The sequence below is a fragment of the Hylobates moloch genome, unplaced genomic scaffold, assembly GCF_009828535.3.
Source record: "Hylobates moloch isolate HMO894 unplaced genomic scaffold, HMol_V3 SCAFFOLD_12, whole genome shotgun sequence".
In the NCBI taxonomy this organism is placed as follows: domain Eukaryota; kingdom Metazoa; phylum Chordata; class Mammalia; order Primates; family Hylobatidae; genus Hylobates; species Hylobates moloch.
Window position 1 is genome coordinate 9,815,993 of NW_026652287.1, and position 16,908 is coordinate 9,832,900.

General features: G+C 59.4%; 2 protein-coding genes across 9 annotated transcripts in view; one reads left to right on the forward strand and one right to left on the reverse strand.

The window, feature by feature from the left end:
* The window catches only part of VPS37B (VPS37B subunit of ESCRT-I), a 55,397-nt gene extending 51,783 nt beyond the window's left edge, over window positions 1–3,614 (forward strand). Inside the window, exons 4-5 of one of the 6 annotated variants that reach the window (XR_009209082.1) lie at window positions 641–1,276; window positions 2,650–3,614. Coding sequence is in view for 4 of the 6 variants with exons in the window: in XM_032168418.2 (XP_032024309.1) it covers window positions 641–1,132 (492 nt within the window). In the remaining 2 variants the exon portion in view is untranslated. Of the gene's footprint in view, window positions 1–640 lie in introns of all 6 variants that reach the window. The other 5 variants (XR_009209083.1, XM_032168418.2, XM_032168414.2 and 2 more) reach the window with 5 other exon arrangements.
* Window positions 3,615–5,218: 1,604 nt separating this feature from the next.
* HIP1R (huntingtin interacting protein 1 related) overlaps window positions 5,219–16,908 on the reverse strand; it is a 28,012-nt gene continuing 16,322 nt past the window's right edge. For 2 of the 3 annotated variants that reach the window (XM_032168420.2, XM_032168419.2), the window contains exons 7-32: window positions 16,748–16,809; window positions 14,035–14,175; window positions 13,261–13,318; window positions 13,095–13,170; window positions 12,818–12,958; window positions 12,604–12,665; window positions 12,313–12,385; window positions 12,006–12,189; window positions 11,825–11,913; window positions 11,621–11,737; window positions 11,443–11,544; window positions 10,954–11,148; window positions 9,943–10,090; window positions 9,757–9,843; window positions 9,222–9,329; window positions 8,975–9,111; window positions 8,636–8,746; window positions 8,360–8,418; window positions 8,126–8,156; window positions 7,989–8,051; window positions 7,674–7,774; window positions 7,413–7,518; window positions 7,140–7,263; window positions 6,987–7,048; window positions 6,660–6,866; window positions 5,219–6,467 (exon numbers count right to left, since the gene is read on the reverse strand). In XM_032168420.2, the coding sequence (XP_032024311.1) occupies window positions 6,420–6,467; window positions 6,660–6,866; window positions 6,987–7,048; window positions 7,140–7,263; window positions 7,413–7,518; window positions 7,674–7,774; window positions 7,989–8,051; window positions 8,126–8,156; window positions 8,360–8,418; window positions 8,636–8,746; window positions 8,975–9,111; window positions 9,222–9,329; window positions 9,757–9,843; window positions 9,943–10,090; window positions 10,954–11,148; window positions 11,443–11,544; window positions 11,621–11,737; window positions 11,825–11,913; window positions 12,006–12,189; window positions 12,313–12,385; window positions 12,604–12,665; window positions 12,818–12,958; window positions 13,095–13,170; window positions 13,261–13,318; window positions 14,035–14,175; window positions 16,748–16,809 (2,692 nt within the window). In that variant the 3' untranslated portion in view covers window positions 5,219–6,419. Of the gene's footprint in view, window positions 6,468–6,659; window positions 6,867–6,986; window positions 7,049–7,139; window positions 7,264–7,412; window positions 7,519–7,673; window positions 7,775–7,988; window positions 8,052–8,125; window positions 8,157–8,359; window positions 8,419–8,635; window positions 8,747–8,974; window positions 9,112–9,221; window positions 9,330–9,756; window positions 9,844–9,942; window positions 10,091–10,953; window positions 11,149–11,442; window positions 11,545–11,620; window positions 11,738–11,824; window positions 11,914–12,005; window positions 12,190–12,312; window positions 12,386–12,603; window positions 12,666–12,817; window positions 12,959–13,094; window positions 13,171–13,260; window positions 13,319–14,034; window positions 14,176–16,747; window positions 16,810–16,908 lie in introns of those variants that run through there. The other variant, XR_009209081.1, reaches the window with a different exon arrangement.

The following is a 16,908-nucleotide window of genomic DNA, read 5'->3' on the forward strand; positions in this document are numbered from 1 at the left end:
CCACCCTGTGAACGCCAGCCCCGGGGCCAGTGGCGAATTATCACGTGCCGTGGTTCAAGGGCCAGCTGGGGGCCGCAGAGCTTCTGGGACACGTCCAGCTGCGCATTAGAGCCTTGAGCCTCGCCAGGCGATAAGGAAATGAGTCAAGGTTGAATGTTGCGCACTTGTTGCAGGCTGGGGCCGGCAGGGTCTTGCCAAGATAGGGCTGGGTTTGATGAACTCTGAAGCCTTGGGGGGCCTGGTGGGCACAAGTGTTTCTGTCTTGCTTACCCACCCAGGGCGAGTCTGTCAGTCAGAGTGCAGCCGGGTGGAAGCAAGGAGGTGTTGGACTCCAGCGGGCTCGAGAGAGGCCTGGGACCCAGGAGTCGGAGCCCTCACCCAAAGGCCAGCTCCTCTGCCTGTCACGCTGGTGGTGGGGTGCGCAGCAGGGTTGTCGTCCTCTCCACCTAGTGGCAGCTCATGCTGAAGCCTGAGCCCATGACCTGTGAGATCTGGAGCAGAGGAGCGAGGCCCTCTGGGTGGTTACGGGGAGGGGGCAGTGTTGGAAGCAGCTGGGCGTTGCCTCTCCTTGTGCCTAGACCATGAAGGGAGCATCCTCCCCATCTGGCTGTCCCTGTAACCAGGTTTCTGCCTCTTTCAGAACATGGCAGAGAAGTTTCTGGATGGAGAACTTCCTCTGGATTCCTTCATTGATGTTTATCAGAGCAAACGGAAACTGGCCCACATGCGACGGGTGAAAATCGAGAAGCTCCAGGAGATGGTGCTAAAGGGGCAGAGACTCCCGCAGGCCCTGGCCCCGCTGCCCCCCAGGCTGCCCGAACTGGCACCTACCGCCCCCCTTCCCTACCCTGCCCCAGAGGCCAGTGGGCCCCCCGCCGTCGCACCTCGGCGCATCCCCCCACCACCACCCCCGGTGCCTGCGGGACGCTTAGCCACCCCGTTTACTGCGGCCATGAGCTCGGGACAGGCCGTGCCGTACCCAGGATTACAGTGCCCGCCCCTGCCCCCCCGCGTGGGCCTCCCCACTCAGCAAGGATTCTCTTCGCAGTTCATGTCCCCGTATCCGCCACCTCTCCCCCAGAGACCCCCGCCCCGGCTCCCTCCGCACCAGCCGGGTTTCATCCTCCAGTGAGCGCCGGTGCGGTCCTTCCCGGGAGACCTCCGCCTGGCATGTTGTGCTCTGCTCACGGGAAGGAGGCTGGAGGTCCGTTCTGTGCCAAGGGCTCTGCGGCCCTGGGCCAGCGTGTCCGTCTGATTTTAGGACTGTAGGTCAGTGGTGAGTAGTAGGAGCCCAGGCTTTGGGCAACAAGGCAGTTGTGTGTGCCGGGTTGCAGCCTGACGCCTGTGCGTTGCATCGGTTTGCATTCTCCCTGTGATTTCTAAGTATCTTAGCGTTGATGAACTCATGTTTGGGAAGAAACAGGCCTCTCTCCCAGTCCCATTTAGAATCGTGGTCCTTCCATTGCAGTTTTATTTAATGAGCATGGTTCATGATACTTATTTTATTTTCGAAAGACAGTCCTATGTGTCTCACCCACCGGCCACTGCAGCCCTGGTGAGGGCGGGTGGGCGCCGGCCGGCCGGCTGGCCTGGAAGTGCGCCGTGGCCGGGCCGTCACCTGCGGCTGCGTTGTTGCTCACTGAATCTGTTGGGGAGAGGTCACCATAGTCACCGCCTGACCTGGCTGCTGCTCTTGCTTCAGAGCCACAAGCAAAGTTTGCACTGGGCCCACTGCCGAGTCCAGAGGCCAGAGAACGGCCACCGGTGTGGGAGGGGAGCGCACGAGTGGGACTTTGCACGGCAAATTGTGTCCCCAGCTCCTCCTCTCCCTCCTGCCTCGAGCCGGCCCTGAAGGTTTCTATGAAGAAATAATCCCCCAATATTTTTACTACGTGTGTGATTTTCCTGTTTTATATTGAAAAAACTTTTTTGACACTCCCAAGACCATTCAGGGAAATTTTATAAAAAATGCAGATACTGTCTTGAGCAGATTGAAATGCCGATGAAGTGGATGCAATTTCCTTTTGTGCAAGCAGTGCACGGTGCCCCCCTCGGGTGTCCGTGCTGTGCCTTAGCTTCCCCAGGTGCCAGGACTCACACCTGCTAGGGGCTGGGCAAGGCCCCGGCTCTGCTTTCTCTGAAGGGCTTGTCCAAGTTCATTGTTCTGTTACAGGTGGTCAAGACGTCCGGCCACCTTGACCCAGGCTACCCTTAGCCAATGTCCTCTGCCCCTGGCTGGCTGGTGGCTGGACTTCAGGGTGGGCAGCGTTAGGGGCTTGGCGAAAGCCCGCCCCATGGGATTGAGGGACGGGGCTGCACTCTGACCGTCTGCACCTGCTCTTCCCCTCACCCCTGTGGGACCTCATCTTCACATGTGTGCTGAAGGCCCAGGGCCCAGCAGGGGGGTGTCGCACCTGTTGACAGAAAAGGCTGAGGTGCTTACCAAGGTGGACCTTCTGGCCCGCCCCTCCCCTGTCACTTATCAGGCATCCAGGGCCCTGACCTGTGCCTAGCCACCAGGGTGACAGAAGGCAGAACTGAAGCGGGGTCTGTCCCAGTGGGCCACAGGCCAGGCCACTGCCTTTTGTCCTCAGTGACCGTACATTCCTGCTCTCGGACTTGAACTCTACTGTAACTGTTTTCTTAAAGGAAATGAAGCTGTACAGGACGATTCACTGCCACGCCAGTCAGGCGGGCTTGCCATGTTCTGTGAATCTCGAGTGAGCGGTGCCACCCGCCCCATACCTCCGCCACCAGCCGCTGTCGGGGATGCCACAGCCTGGCCACGGTTGTAGCCAAACATGAGCTTGGCATTGAAGTTGCAAAGGAGCCCCTGGCCAGGCTCGCCATCGCTGTTCAGGGCCGCGTCCGGTGCTGTGGCTGTAAAGCTGTAGGACCCTTTTTAATAAATAGAGAATTATTAATAACAGGCCTGTCACTTATTTACTTGGGGATGTGGATGTTCATGATGTCTGGTTCTGAAACATCAGTGATCAAAGTTCCAGCAGGGAAGCTGGCTGGGACGTCTGTTTTTGAAGCTGAAGACGAAATCTCTGCCTATCCAGGGCCTCTGGCACAGGCGGGGCCTCTTACCCTCTTGGTCACCAGAGTCTCATAAACAGCAGTCACGGACAGAGCATGTTCTGTGTCTAAGAGCGTGTTTTCACGATCACAGCCACTGTGTCCAAGTAGGGGACTGAGGGTGACCTCAGGGCTCAGGCTGTGCGTGCTCTGTCCATGAGGTTGCCACCGTGTGCTATGTGAATGGTGGTACTTGTTAGGATTTTCTGTGTTGGTTTTTAGCGGGAAAACCAGTGGCTCTGATGTTTCGCTTTGGGGACTTGTCAGCAGGTGTTTCAAGAAGGCAGTTGCCTCTGCCCACTTCAAAGCCCAGTGGGTGCTGCTTCCTTCTCCAGGCTGAGAGGAGGGGACCGTGCAAACCCTGCCTCCTTGCAGAGCTACGGAACTGTGCCCTGTGCTCGCCTCCCCGGCTGAGCCGTGCGCCTGCAGCTATGTATGCCCGCCGCCCCGGCTGAGCCGTGCGCCTGCAGCTATGTATGCCCGCCGCCCCGGCTGAGCCGTGCGCCTGCGTCCTCACCACCCCAGCTGAGCTGTGTATCTGGGTCACAATGCCCCTGCGAGGGACTTGAGGAACTGAGATGAGAGCAAGCTCACTTGTTGCTGTTTCTTCTAATAGCTGCCATTCCTGGCACATCATTGTTCTATGAGAATGTGCAGGAGAAATTTCTGTGGTTTTTCCGTGAGGAAGAGGGAAGCATTTCCTGAGAAGCCAGTTAGCCTTAAAAAAGTGTCTGATAGTTTCATTCTTCCCAGTGGCTGCCAGGAAGCTTATGGCCAAATCTGTTGTCCACTCCAGTGAGGATGCTGGACTTCACAGTCTTGTGGCTCATGAACCTTGCTTTGTGGGAGCCTCTCCTCCCGCTGTGTGTCCCGTTCACAAGGAGGACCAGGGAGAGGCAATGACAGGTCCAAGAGGGTGGGGGAGCAGGACCAGACCCCACGCTCCTGCTTTCTAGCCCCACACGAGGCAGCCTTTTCAATTAAAGGTTTCGGCCAGGCACAGTGGCCTATAATCCCAGCACTCTGGGAGGCTGAGGCTGGGGGGCGGATCACTTGAGATCAGGAGTTTGAGACCAGCCTGGCCAACATGGCAAAGCCCCCATCTCTACTAAAAATACAAAAATTAGCCAGGCATGGTGGTGCATGCCTGTAATCCCAGCTGCTCGGAAGACTGAGGCAGAATTTCTTGAACCCGGGAGGAGGTTGTAGTGAGCCAAGGCATGCCACTGTATTGCCGCCTAGGTGACAGCAAGACTCCATCTCAAAAAGTTTGGTCATTGAGGACTCAAGAATGATCAGTTAAGTGTTGTCAGTGCCTGTGGATTTTCACTGGTTTGTATCTAGTGGAGAATCAGTTCTGTTCGTGTTTTCTGAAGCCATCTTGCCGTGTAAACAAGAGCCAGGCATGGGGTCTGTCTTAGCCCTCGTGGCCAGTTTGCAAGGCCCTTTCACCCTAACCACCTGGCACAAGCACCCTGGCTACGCAGCCCCAGCTGAGGCCCCACTTCATCTTTCAGGAGACCTGGGCACAGGTGGGAGGCTTGTCTGAGGGCATACAGGAGCCAGCCAAGGGGCCTTTTCTCTCCCCTGACCCACCCTGTCCTTTCTCTCCATAAATGCCAGTGATCTTGGCAGGGGGTAGGACAGAGTGAGCTCACCCACCTCAGCCTTCCCTCTGGCATGTGCTCCTGGGTAAAGTGGGTGCTTGCGAGGCTGCCACATGCCCAGGGACTGAACACCCTTCCAGGTTTCCGGTAGGTGCAAAGGCTGTGTGTGGCCATGGCTCAAGCCCAGGCCAGCCGGGAGTCAGGGTCCCCACCTTAACTTAGCAACTGTCAGGCACGGTCTCAGACACACTCAGGGGGTCAGCAACTGCTGGGGTCCCCAGGGAAGCTGTGGGCATCAAGGCTGGGAGTGCAGGTGGCTCTTGGCCTCCTGTGTAAAAGGAGGGCCCTGAGGCCCATAAATCCTCCCAGAGATGCAAGGCGGGGACACAAGCCAGTGACAGCCCTGTTGAGCTTTTCTGCAGTCCCAAGTACTCTAGCATTAAATGCAGACATGAATAGGTCCCCGCCCCAGTGCCTGGCCAGGGCCTAGACAAGGGAACACATGTCCCTAGAGGAATGAAGAGCCAGGCACAGCCCCCTCCCTCTGGGGCATCAGTGACAACAGTCAAAGTGCATTTTATTGCCAACAGAACACTTCAGAAGGAAATGCTAACACAAAGCCAAGGGGCTCATTTTTGCTCCTCCTGACCTTGGCCAGTATTTGGTAGCCTTTCCAGAGCACAGGGTGAATGGCTAAAGGGCTGGGGCTGGGGCTGGGGGCAGGGTGGGGGGAGCAGGAGGGCATGGCAGCTGCTGGCTTTGTCCTCCCAGCCTGGTCCCACCCCTCCTGCCACTCCCCTCGGGCTCAAGGGACACACATTCGTTCAAATCTGATGGGCAAAGCCAGGGCCTAGCTCGCTCCAGCTGCAGGGTCCCCTCCCTGAGGGCCCTGGTCCAGCAGCTGGGTTTCTGGGCTTTTTCTGGCTGAGCTGGAGGGCCCAGGGCCAAACCCACTCTCCAGAGGGCTGGAAACCACCCCTTCAGGTGGGCAGTGGGGCGCAGCCAGAACGGGGGAATGGAAAACAGGAAATGGGGGTGGCTGCAGATTCCAGCTGGAAATGGAAACTCCAGGAGTGAAGGTGCGCCTGGGCCACTATGTCTCACCTCACTCCCCAAAAAGCGGCCCCTTCCAGCATCTGACCTCTCCTGGGGGCTCCCATCACGGAGGCCCGAGGGCCAGGCCTGAAGAGTAATGGGCAACATTCCTCTAGCCCACCCAGAGCCTGGTCTGTGGAGACCACGCAGCTGGAAGGCCTGGTAGAAATCAGTGCCCCAGAAGGCCAAAGACAGGATGCCTGACCCTCGTCCCATCAGCCAGCACAGGCTGTGTGCCTTCCGTCCATCCACGGCCTTCAGGAGTCCAGAAGGCAGGGAGCCCCATGCTGGCCCGGTTTCCCAGTGTGCTGACTACAAACGTAGGAAGAAGAGCTCTAGCTCGGAATATTAAAAACTCTTATTTCCTGAAGAGTTGAGGCTCTGGCCTACTGGGTCCTGGCTGCGCCCCAAAGTTTCTTCTGCAGGTAAGTAGGAGACTCACATCCAGAAGCACCACCCACATGGCCCAGGCCCCTGCAGGCTCAGTAAGGGCCCGGGGCCTTGCGGACACTGATCCAGACAGTGGGGCGGGAGGCTTGGGCACCAGGTGGAGGGGCAAGGCCCCTCGGTCCTGTCAGGGCAGTTGCAGAGGCTCAGGCCTGTCTACCAGCCACCCTGCTTGACCCCTGGGGGGGTCTAGTAGTTCACGAGTTGAGCTGGGTAGATGCCATCCTTTCTGTCAAGCTGTAGGGGTTCAAGGTGGGAGGGTCAGTGGTCACAGCCAGGCTCCTGGGGCCCCACCTCTCCCTTGAGCAAGCTCCTCCCTCCATGTTGTCAGTGGTCCCCGACTTCCCCAGGGATGTGCACCATGTGCCCCTCTAGGGCTGGGGACGGCACCCCCATCCAGGAACTCCCCCATCCCAGTGCAGACGGCACCTGGTGGTCCTGTCTGGGGGCCAGGCTGGGCTTCTGGGCCAGGGGTGGTTTCTTGGTGGTTACACTTCGGGGGGCAGTGCTGGGCCGGACGGCCTCCTCCTCTCCAGGGCTGCCTGATGCCCCAGCCAGCACGTAGTGTTGCTTCCGCAACTCTCCCAGCCGCATGCGTTCAGCCTCCAGCGTCTTCTCCAGCTCCAGGACACGCACCTGTAGCCACACGGCCTGCTCAGCCCAGCCCAGCCCAGCCTCCCCAGGGAGCTCTCTCCTGGGTCCAGGCTTCACCCGAGGGATGAGCTCAGAGGTCACGGGGCAGCCATGGGCACCTACCTGGGTCTCCATCTCCTGCTTCTTCAGCTTGATGAGGGACAGGCCAGAGAAATCCATGGTGTCTATGGCCGGAGAGCAAGGGAGTGAACATCTGGGCGCCCATCCCCATTCATCCTTGGGAGCCAGTAGCCCCCCTTGGCACCTGGCACTCACCTCTGTCCTCAATCTGCTCCTGGCCTGACTTGGTGGAGGCCACTACATTGGCAGCCCTCTCATTGACTGTGCGAGAACATTCCTGCAGGCGGCTCAGGTGGGGGCTGTGCTTGTCGGCCTTCACCTGAGGGGCGAGGGGTCAGGGTGGGGCGAGAGATCAGGGTGGGCCCAGGTCTCCCAGCTCAGGGCAGCAACAGGCCTGGGCTTGGCAGCCATAGCCCAGGCCAAACTGGGCCCAGAGCCCGGTGTGCTGCCGTCAGCATGCAAGCTCACCTTGGAGGCCGCCACCAGTTGGGCGGTGCTGGCTGCGATCTCGTGGGAGCAGACGATGAGCTCCTCATACTTGCCCGTGTGAAGCACCACTTTGTCAGCCGCCTCCCTGTGAGGCAAGGGCCAGTCAGGGCCAGAGTCTCTGACCCCATGGACGGCTGGCGCCACTCCACACCCCGTCTACTCCCCGCACCCTGTTGACCCCCAGACTGCTCCAACTGGCAGGCAGCAGCCCCCTGCCCACCCCTACCCAGGGCAACCTACACCAGCTGTGTGGCTCCCCAGCCCACAGCCTTGGAGGCTGAAATGAGGCCTTCGGTCCAGCGTGAGTTCTTGGCGTAAAATTCCTGCTGCGTGGCTGCCCCCTAGTGGCGACGGGAGAACAGGGCAGGACGTGCCAGTCAAGGACACCGAAGGTGGAAAGGGGTCCTCAGGGGCCCTTCTCCCCCTCACTGTGGCCATAAGGCGCATCCCTGAGGCCTCCCTGTGGTAGGGGGTGGGGGGTCTCATGCCCAGGGTGGCCTAGGCTGGGGGTCAGGCTCCTTGTTGACTGTGCCCTGCTGCCAGCCGGCCCCTCACCCTGCCGCTCTCCACGATCTCCTTCTGCAGGCTAGTGGATGTCATCACCAGGAGCCGGATGGCCTGCCGAGACCAAGACAGCAATGACTGGTGGCCCTCCAGGTGCAGATCCCCCCACCCGGGTCACAGCCCCTCACCTTCATCAGGTCTGTGCAGGAGTTGAGGATTCTGGAGGAGAAGAGAGACTTGGCTGCTGCTCTGCAGGGCAGCCCACACGACACCATGGCAGGCCTGGCCACAGCAGGGCTCAGCAGGTGGGGAGGGAGTGTCTGCTCTGAGCCAGGCCTTCCTTTCCCATGAGCAGAACAGTTGGGGGCAGAACCTCAGGGGCCATGGGGGGCTGAGCCTGGGGGGACAGAAGGGGGGCTCACCTCTCATTCACCTCTAGCTTCACCCCCGAGCTGGCGTGGCGCGCCTGGTTCATCATGTCCTGCACCCAAGAACAGAGCCGTGAGCTGGCTGGGAGGAGGGGACTGTGGTCCTGGGAAAGCCAGGGCTGCCTCCTGCCCTCTCAGCTCTGACCTCACAGGCCCCTGGAAAACGCCATCTGTCCCCTGCCTGCAGACTGTGAGCAGGAGTGGTTACAGCCTGTACCCAGCCCCCAAAGCTCCACAGGAATGAGGGGAGTCCCCAGATCCCATGCTCACCTCGATCCTCCACACGGCATCTTCAATGGCCGCGGATGTGGCCGCCATCTCCTTATCGACCATGGCCCCCAGCTCCTCCTGCCGCACGTCTAGGCTCTTGGGTTTCAGTTCCTGGTGAGGATGGGAGTCAGACAGGGGTAGCCTCCATCCCCCCCAAGCCCATGGGCAGCCTGGGAAAGAGGTTGGGGGCCACAGGGATCGAGGAGGGTGCATGGTCCCCACCCTGTGTCCTGAGGCTGCAGGCTCCAAGCACAAACACCTGTTCAGCCAACCCAGAGGTGGGTGCAGAGATCAGAGGCAGGCCCAAGCCTCACAAACCCACACTCAGCTGTGCCTCACCTGGCCCAGCTGAAGGATGCCCCGCAGGGGTGGCCGCACCAGGCTGGCCTGCATGTGCCGCAGAGCCTGCCGGTCCTGCAGCTGCCCCATGAGCTCCAGAGCCTGGGCTCCGCACTCCCTGCAGGTGTCTATCAGGCCTGGGGTGAGAAAGGACCGTGAGTGGAGCCCCCTCACAGGCCCCATAAGGACCCCCAGGGGAGACAAGCTAGTGAGGCGGACAGAACCTGCCATCCCAGGACCCACTTACGGTCGGCAGGGTCAGTTGGAGCCAGGTGGGAGGTGGCACCACCATTGATGATGGTGTCCGCAGCCAGGTGGGAGAAGCGGGTCAGAGCTGCCACCAGGGTGGAGGCATCTGTGCGGGTGGGTGGGGCCAAGGTTAGGGGAGGATGACCCTGAGACACTAGCACTGGGACCACTGTTGGCAGCCAGCTATCCCAGGAGAAGAGGGAGGGGGAGGGGGAGAAGGAGGGGGAGGAGGGGGAAGGGGGGGCTCGGCAAGACGATGTCCAGGAGGTAGTGGGAACCACAGCGCAGTGTATATGGCCCCAGGCCTTTCAGTGCCCTGCCACCTGCACACATGGTGGCCCAGGCCCCAGAGGCAAAAGCCTGTTTGTCCACAGGGCAGGGGTGGGTTCCTGAGAAGGAGCAGGCACGGGGCATCTGCTTGGCTTCCCAGAGAGGTCCCTGCTGTCCACAAACCTCCCAAAAGGCAAGAGGTGGCCATGGGCACTGGAACTGGGACACAGCCCCCGCCTCCGCCCTGCCCCGGCTACACTCACCTGCCAAGGAGGTCAGGTACTGGGCGTGGCCCTCCTCCAGGGCGCTCACGGCATCCAAGGCCTCCTGGGCCCTGCTCACCAGGTAGTCTGCAAGCACAAGGAGAACTGAGGCCCCTGCCACCCGCTGCTCAGGGCTGGGGATGGGAAGAAGGCAGGGGAGCAGCTGAGTGTGGCCCCACCGTCTACCTGGAGAGCTGGTACAGCGCAGGTGCAGGGGGTCGTCCAGCTTGCTCACAGCATCCTGCAGGATGCCCGCGGCCTCGGCAGCAGCACCCCGCAGCACTGCGAACTGCTCGTCCAGCAGCCTCTGCCGCAGCCCCTGCTCCTGAGACTCCTGGCAATGGGGGTGAAGAAGGCAGCTTAGAGACCCTCCCCAAGGCCAAGGATGTGCACCAGCCCTGGACCGACCCATGGGCCGCCAGTTGGAGCCCAGCTGAGACCCTCACTGGTCAGGGGGTGGAGATTTCTATAAAGAGGCTTCCCGCAGTGCACAGCTCAATAATAAAAAGATAACCCAATTAAAACGTGGGTTCAAGGTCCTAAAAGACATTTCTCCAAAGATACACAAACGGTCAGTGAGCTCATGAAAAGATATGTAGCACCCTTTGCCATCAGGAAAACACAAATCAAGACCATGAGAAACCACTCCACACTCACTAGGATGGCTAAAATAAAAAGAAAACAATAATAAGCGTTGGCAAGGATGTGGAGAAACTGGAACATTCATGCGTTGCTGGTGGGAGTGTAAAATGGTGCAGCCACTTTAGAAAACAGTCTGGTAGTTTCTCATCAGGGTAACAGAGGTGAGACCCAGCGGTTCTGCTATCTATCCAAGATAAGTGATGGCAGATGTTTACACAGAAACTTGTGCTCAAAGGCCCACAGCAGCACTATTTACAACAGCTAGAAAGTGGCAACAACCCCAATGTCCACCAAGTGATGAACAGATAACACAATGTGGTCTGTCCACACAGCGGAGTACAACTCAGCCATAAAAGGAATGAGGTGCTGACACAGGCTATGATGTGGTGACCCCTGACAACGTGATGCTGAGTGAAAGAAGCCAGACGCAAAAGGATGCATCGTGTATGATCCCGTTTATGTGAAATCTCTAGAACAGGCAGATCACGGAGACAGATCGATGGCTGCCAGGCGGCAGTGAACTCAGCAGTGCTGCTACATCTGGGGAGGCCATACCTTCTCTGCCAGCCGGCCCTGCAACTCGCCCTGCTCCCGGGAGCTGCGCTGCTGCTCCCGGCTCAGCGCCGCCTCTGTCTCGCGCACCAGGCTCTGCGCCGCTAGCAGGTCTGCCTCCCGCTGCCGCACAGCTCCACTCAGCGCATCCTTCTCCACACTCAGCGTGTCCAGCCGTGAGCTCAGCTCTGACTCGCTCTATGGACAGACATGGACACCTGGCGTGTGAACAGAGCTCCCAGGCCCCGCCCACCCTGCCCCCACGCTTACAAACTGGGCCCTGGGGATTAGTGATCACTTCCATCAGACTCAGGGCTCCCTGAGGACCAGCGGTAGGTCCTGTCTCCCATGTAGCCCCTGGGTCTGGGTCAGGGCTGCATCCCAGGATCACCAGGTGGCACCCGGGTATTGCCTGTCCACGGGAAAGAGGACCTGACTCCCACCCAGGACTGGCCCCAGAACCCCACCCCCAGTCATTGAAGCCAGATGCACCTGCTCTTTGTGGCTCAGGGCCTCCTGCACGCGGGCCAGCTCTCCGGCCTTGGCCTCCAGCTCTCTCTTGAGCTTCTCCAGCTGGTCGCTCTGCTCTTCCAGCTGGGACAGGACAGCGTGTCACTGGGGCAGTGGGCTGGGGATGCTGGGGCAGGGCCCTGTGCCACAAGGGACTTACCTTCAACTCCGACTCCCGCTTCACCTGCTCCACCTGAAAGGCCAGCTGCTCCTTCACCCTCGCCACCTCCTCCTGGCTTTGCTGCGTCACCGTCAGCTGCTTGGCTGTGTCCGCGTTCTACACGGGCAGGGGAAGGGCTCATGCTCTGCTGCCATTCCCAAGAGGCCCTGCCACTGGCTGGGATGGAGGATGGGCTGGACCTACCTTTCTGAGCAGCTCCGCGTGCACATGGACGAGTTCACTGTGCTTTTCCTTCAGCTTGTTGTAGCGCGCCTCCGTGGCACTGGCCTTTCCTGGGGGCGAGAGGAGAGGCAGTGACGCCCCACGTGGGGTGGCAGGGGCTGGGGACACGCCCTTGGACCCCTCTGGCCGAGGCCATACATACTCTCAGCCTCCTCACGCAGGCCCTGGCTCCGCTCGCCCTCCAGCTGGGCAGCCCTCAACTGGGCCAGCTCGTGGCGGAGCTGCTCATTATCCACCAGGGCCTTCTGCTTCTGCTTCCGCTGCTCCTCCAGCTCACCCTCCAGTGCATTCACCTGGCTCTTCAGCTGCGCGATGTACCGCTGGGCCTGCGGAAGGAGGTGTGATGTGGGGCCCTGCCTGGGCTGTGAGGGGCCCCGGCCCCTGCCCACCCCCACCCCGGCACCTCCAGCCCATCCCCACCCGGCCCCTGCCCACCCCCTCCCCGGCACCTCCAGCTTGATCTTCTCCAGCTCAGAGCGGAGCATTTCCACCTCTCTCTTCAAGCTCTCAATCTGGAGGTCCCTGGGGACAGAGGTCCTGGGGTTCAAGTTAAGTCAACCAGAACAGTCAAGAGACCCAGCACAGGAACCTGTCTCCTCCTCAGTGGCCACTCAGGATTTGGGCACCTCACGGGTTCATGTTCCCCACCCGTGGCCTTTCCAGACAGAAGTGTCCAGAGCATAGCTCAGCTGAGGCCGTTTCCAACCACCCCCAGCCCACTCGGCTCCTCCAGCCCTCACCTGTCGTCCTTCACAGAGCCATTGGGGGGTCCAAACGTCTGATCGAAGAGATCAGCCACCACCTGCCACAGCAAAGCATGGTGACTCCTGCCCCACTCACCTGTGCCCTCCAGGCCGGGCAGTGGGCAAAGGGAGGGCTGGCCACCCGACACTCCCGTTGGCCTCATGCTGCAGCTGAAGGACTGGGGGACACGGGCTGTGCGGGGGGGCTCACCAGTGGCTCCCCCGCAGGGGGCCCTGTGCTGATCTCAATGAGATTCTCCGGCTCCTCATCCTCTGGGGCCTCCTCGGGGATCACCACCACCGGCTTGATGTGCTCAGCCAGGGCTGAGGCCCGCAGGAAGTTAGGGGGTCCCTACAGGGGCGGCAGGTGGGACCTGCTCAGCTGTCCCCCAAGCAAGCCCTCCTTCCGCCATCTCCATAGACTATGTGGGGCCCAGCCAGGTGCCTGGGGTCCTCAAAGGGCCTCGGGGCCCTCTTGGGGGTGGTACCTCGGGCAGCCGGGGGATCTGGATGAGCCGCTTGAAGTACAGCATGTCGGAGGCTCTGCGGAAGAAGTTCCTGAGGCTGCAGAGATGGTGGGCAGTTCGGGTTCAGGAAGGGGCCACGGAGCCTCTCCCCCACCGGCCTCAATCCTGTCCCTGTCCCAGGCAGTACCTGTGAAACTGCTCGTGGAACCGGTCCCTGTGGCCTTGCAGGGTGTCCGCAGGGAGACCTGGAGGGTGGCACAAGTGTAACAGGACTTCTCTGCACACTGCTCAGGGGCTCACCTGCCCTGCCTGTTCCTCCGTATGCTACAAACTCACAGATCAGAGATCACCCGAGGCTGGGCCAGGCCCGCTCTCCCATCGGGAGGGGGAGACCTGTGTGAGATGCTGTGGGAGGGCTCAGTTCAGACTGAGCTAGAGAAGGAAACAGCGAATGGAAAGGAAGGCGCTGCGGCCACATCTCACCTAACCCACACCTGGCTTTGGGAGGCACTAGCAAGCCGCTTTCACCAAACACATTTGTCCCGGGCTGACACCAACACAGTGGTTCTCAAAGTGTGGTCGAGGGACGAGACCCTTTCAAGGGGTTGGTGAGATCAAAACTGTCCTAACACCCCAGACACCTTTTGCTTTTGCGCTCGCAGCCCCAGGGTGCCTGGTGGGAGGCTGCAGAGACTGGTGGGGCCTCCGTCTCGGCCAAGCCAGGCATTCAGTCGCAAAAATGAAAACCAAGCCACTCACTAAGTTCTTTGCTTGGTAAAGTAGTGGGTTTTTTTGTTTTTTTTTCATAAAATGTATGTTATTCCTATTAATGGGTAGTAGGTTTATTACTGCCATTTTTAAATGAATAAACCTCTAATTTTTCGATTTTCCTTTTTGACAGTGAATGTCTAAGCCACATAAACACAGCCTTCCGGGGCAGGGGCTGCCCTGGGCCACTCACAAGAGTGTAGCTTGAACAGGAGCTTGACCGTGTAGTGGTAGAGGTGGCTGCAGTCTTGGATGACCTGGATGAGCGGGGCCAGGCGGCACTGGCCTGAGGACATCTGGGATACGGCGATGGCTGTGTTGAGCTGTCGGAAAACTGTGCAAAAGAGGGGCAAGAGGAAGACCGTGAGCCCTTGGGAGCTGGGCAACCTGCCCAAGGTGGTCCGGCTGCGAAGCAGGGCCCTAAGCCAGCTCCCGCACACCAGTGTGCCTCCTGCCTCCAAGACGGGAGCCTCGTGTGCTGGGGCTGCCCCAGGTCAAGACCAGATGCTCCCATGAAGGAGGTCAACGGCAACAGCAAGGTCAAGGCAAAGGAGCTCCAAGCCCGGCTCAGCAAGGGCTTCCAGAGACCTCCACCTGGGAGCCCAGGACAAGGTGACCGACTGACAAGTGACGGACAGCTCCATGCCCACGGGCCTCAAACCCGTGCTAAATGTTAGAGCAGGAAGGAGGCTCACGATGGAGCACCCCAAATGCCTAACTTTACAGATGTGGGAACAGGCAGGGCTTCTGCCAAGTCACACGGCACTAGGGTCACAACTTGGCTCTGCACACCCCAAGTGACCCTGAAACCTCGCTTGCCCCCAGGGCCCATCTCCCCTGCCCCTGACAATCGGGCCTTGTATCACAACTACCAAGTGGGAGGGACAAAGGACAAACATGAGGCTGCCTCCTCCTTGGCTGGCAGCTTCTCTGAGGCAGAGAGAAGAATGACAGAGCAGGCAGCACGGGAGAGCGGCCAGACAGCCCCTGCTGCACAGACCTGTGCCCCGGCCCCTCAGGTCCTGCTCCCGCCTTGCCTGTGATGGGACCACTTGCACATCTCTGCAGTGACAGGAGAGAGCCTGAGGGGGAGGGGCAGGAAGGAAGACACAAAGTGCTGCCCCTTGCCTTTCTAAAAAATTAATCTCTAATTGCACGTCATGCTAAGGATGTTTTCCTTGCAAAAAATTACAGCATACATAAAGTACTGCTTGGATCTTAAACACGTATGTCCATGCTGTTCGGCAATCTGCTTGATTTCACACAGTAGAATGTTTTCTAGATCTTCCTGGCTATCCCAGATTCGACACATCTCTCTTCCCGCCACCCTCCATTCTCTGCTCTGCACAGACAGCGAGATGCAGCCAGGCCTCCGCCATCACAGATTCGACGCATGTCTTTCTTCACCGCCACCCTCCATTCTCTGCTCTGCACAGACAGCGAGACGCAGCCTCCGCTGAGGCATGTTTAGGACGTTTGTGTTTCTTTGGTGTTACAGGTCCTGAGGCAGGGAAGCCCCTGCGCCTGTCATCTCTGCAGATCTGGGAATTTCTCCAGCAGATGCTGGTACACCCCTTTGTGTACACCCCTTCATCAACACACCAGTGTCACCAGGTGGGTAGCATGCCTGTGTGTGTTCTCCACTTCCCTCGTGGGGCCACTGCCTGCCCACACTGGCCTTCTCCCATGCCAGGGGTATCTGGCTCCTACCTGGTGGCCTCTGTGCTGAGAGGCTCAGGCTCAGCACATCTCTGCCAGGACACAGAGCCTGGTAGCCCTGTCCTGCTGCACAGTTGGGGCCACACCTTTGGACACTTGCCCTCTGCTCTCCACGTCAGCTCCTGAGCAGGCTCTTCCCAGGCACAAGGGTCCCGCTCTGAGCCCGCCTCTCACCCACTGGAAGTGAATGCCCATCAGGCTCGCCCAGCTGCAGAGGCCAGACCTGGGGACTCAGGGAGGCTGCCCAAAGTGCCTCTAACTCCCAATTTTCCCTTAAGGAGGCATTTGCTTCTTGCCCTCTGATGGAGAGCACTGAGTCACCCATGAGTTGTTTTGAAGCTGCCACCCAGAACAATCAGTTCTCCAGCCTGGAAGCTGAGCCCTCTGAGATTTCCTGTCCAACAGCAGCCGGGTTCCCCCGCTAGGAAGTCTGACGTGACTCAGAGGCTTTCTAGAGCAGAAAATGGGCAGGACGACCCAAACCACCTCTCTTCCAACTGGGCTCTGCAGATGGCCCAAGGCTGGGGCAGGAACCTGGCAAGGTGGCTCCTGTGCACACCTCCTCACCCTCCCCGTCTTGGGGCTGATGGAGTGACACTCACTGGATGGAAGGGATGGCTGAACCTGTATCCTGGATGTACCCACTGGGGCCTGCCATGCTTTGGAGGTGCCAGGAGGCCCCATTACCTATCCCTGGAGGTGCCAGGAGGCCCCATTACCTATCCCTGGAGGTGCAGGGACCCTGGGAGGGGCAGGAGAAGGGGCATTTCTTTTGTTTTTTATTTTTTTTTTTTGAGACAGAGTCTCAATCTGTCGCCCAGGCTGGATGGAGTGTAGCGGCATGATCTCCACCGCCTGGGTTCAAGTGATTCTCCTGCCTCAGCCTCCCGAGTAGCTGGGACTACAGGCATAAGCCACCACGCCTGGTTAATTTTTATATATTTTTTTAGTAGAGACAGTGTTTCACCATGTTGGCCAGGCTGGTCTTGAACCCCTGACCTCAAGCGATCTGCCTGCCTTGGCCTCCCAAAATGCTGGGATTACAGATGTGAGCCACTGTGGCTGGCCAGGGTCATTTCATAGTGATCAGCTGGTCTGATCACTCATGTCTTCTTTTTTTCTTCTCGTCCCTTCTCTGGGGACTTAGCAATGCACTCAGACCCCCACATCCCCTCTTTACGGCTCACCTGATTCAGAAAGCTTCAGCTCACAATCCATGTAATCAAACATCTCCACAGTGAGCTGGAAGCTACGCAAGAGAAGTGGGGGAAGAGATGAAAAAGGGTGGGTGGGCCCACCAACTTGTCCTGAGACCCCCCGTCCAGTGGGGACGGAGGCACCGCCGACA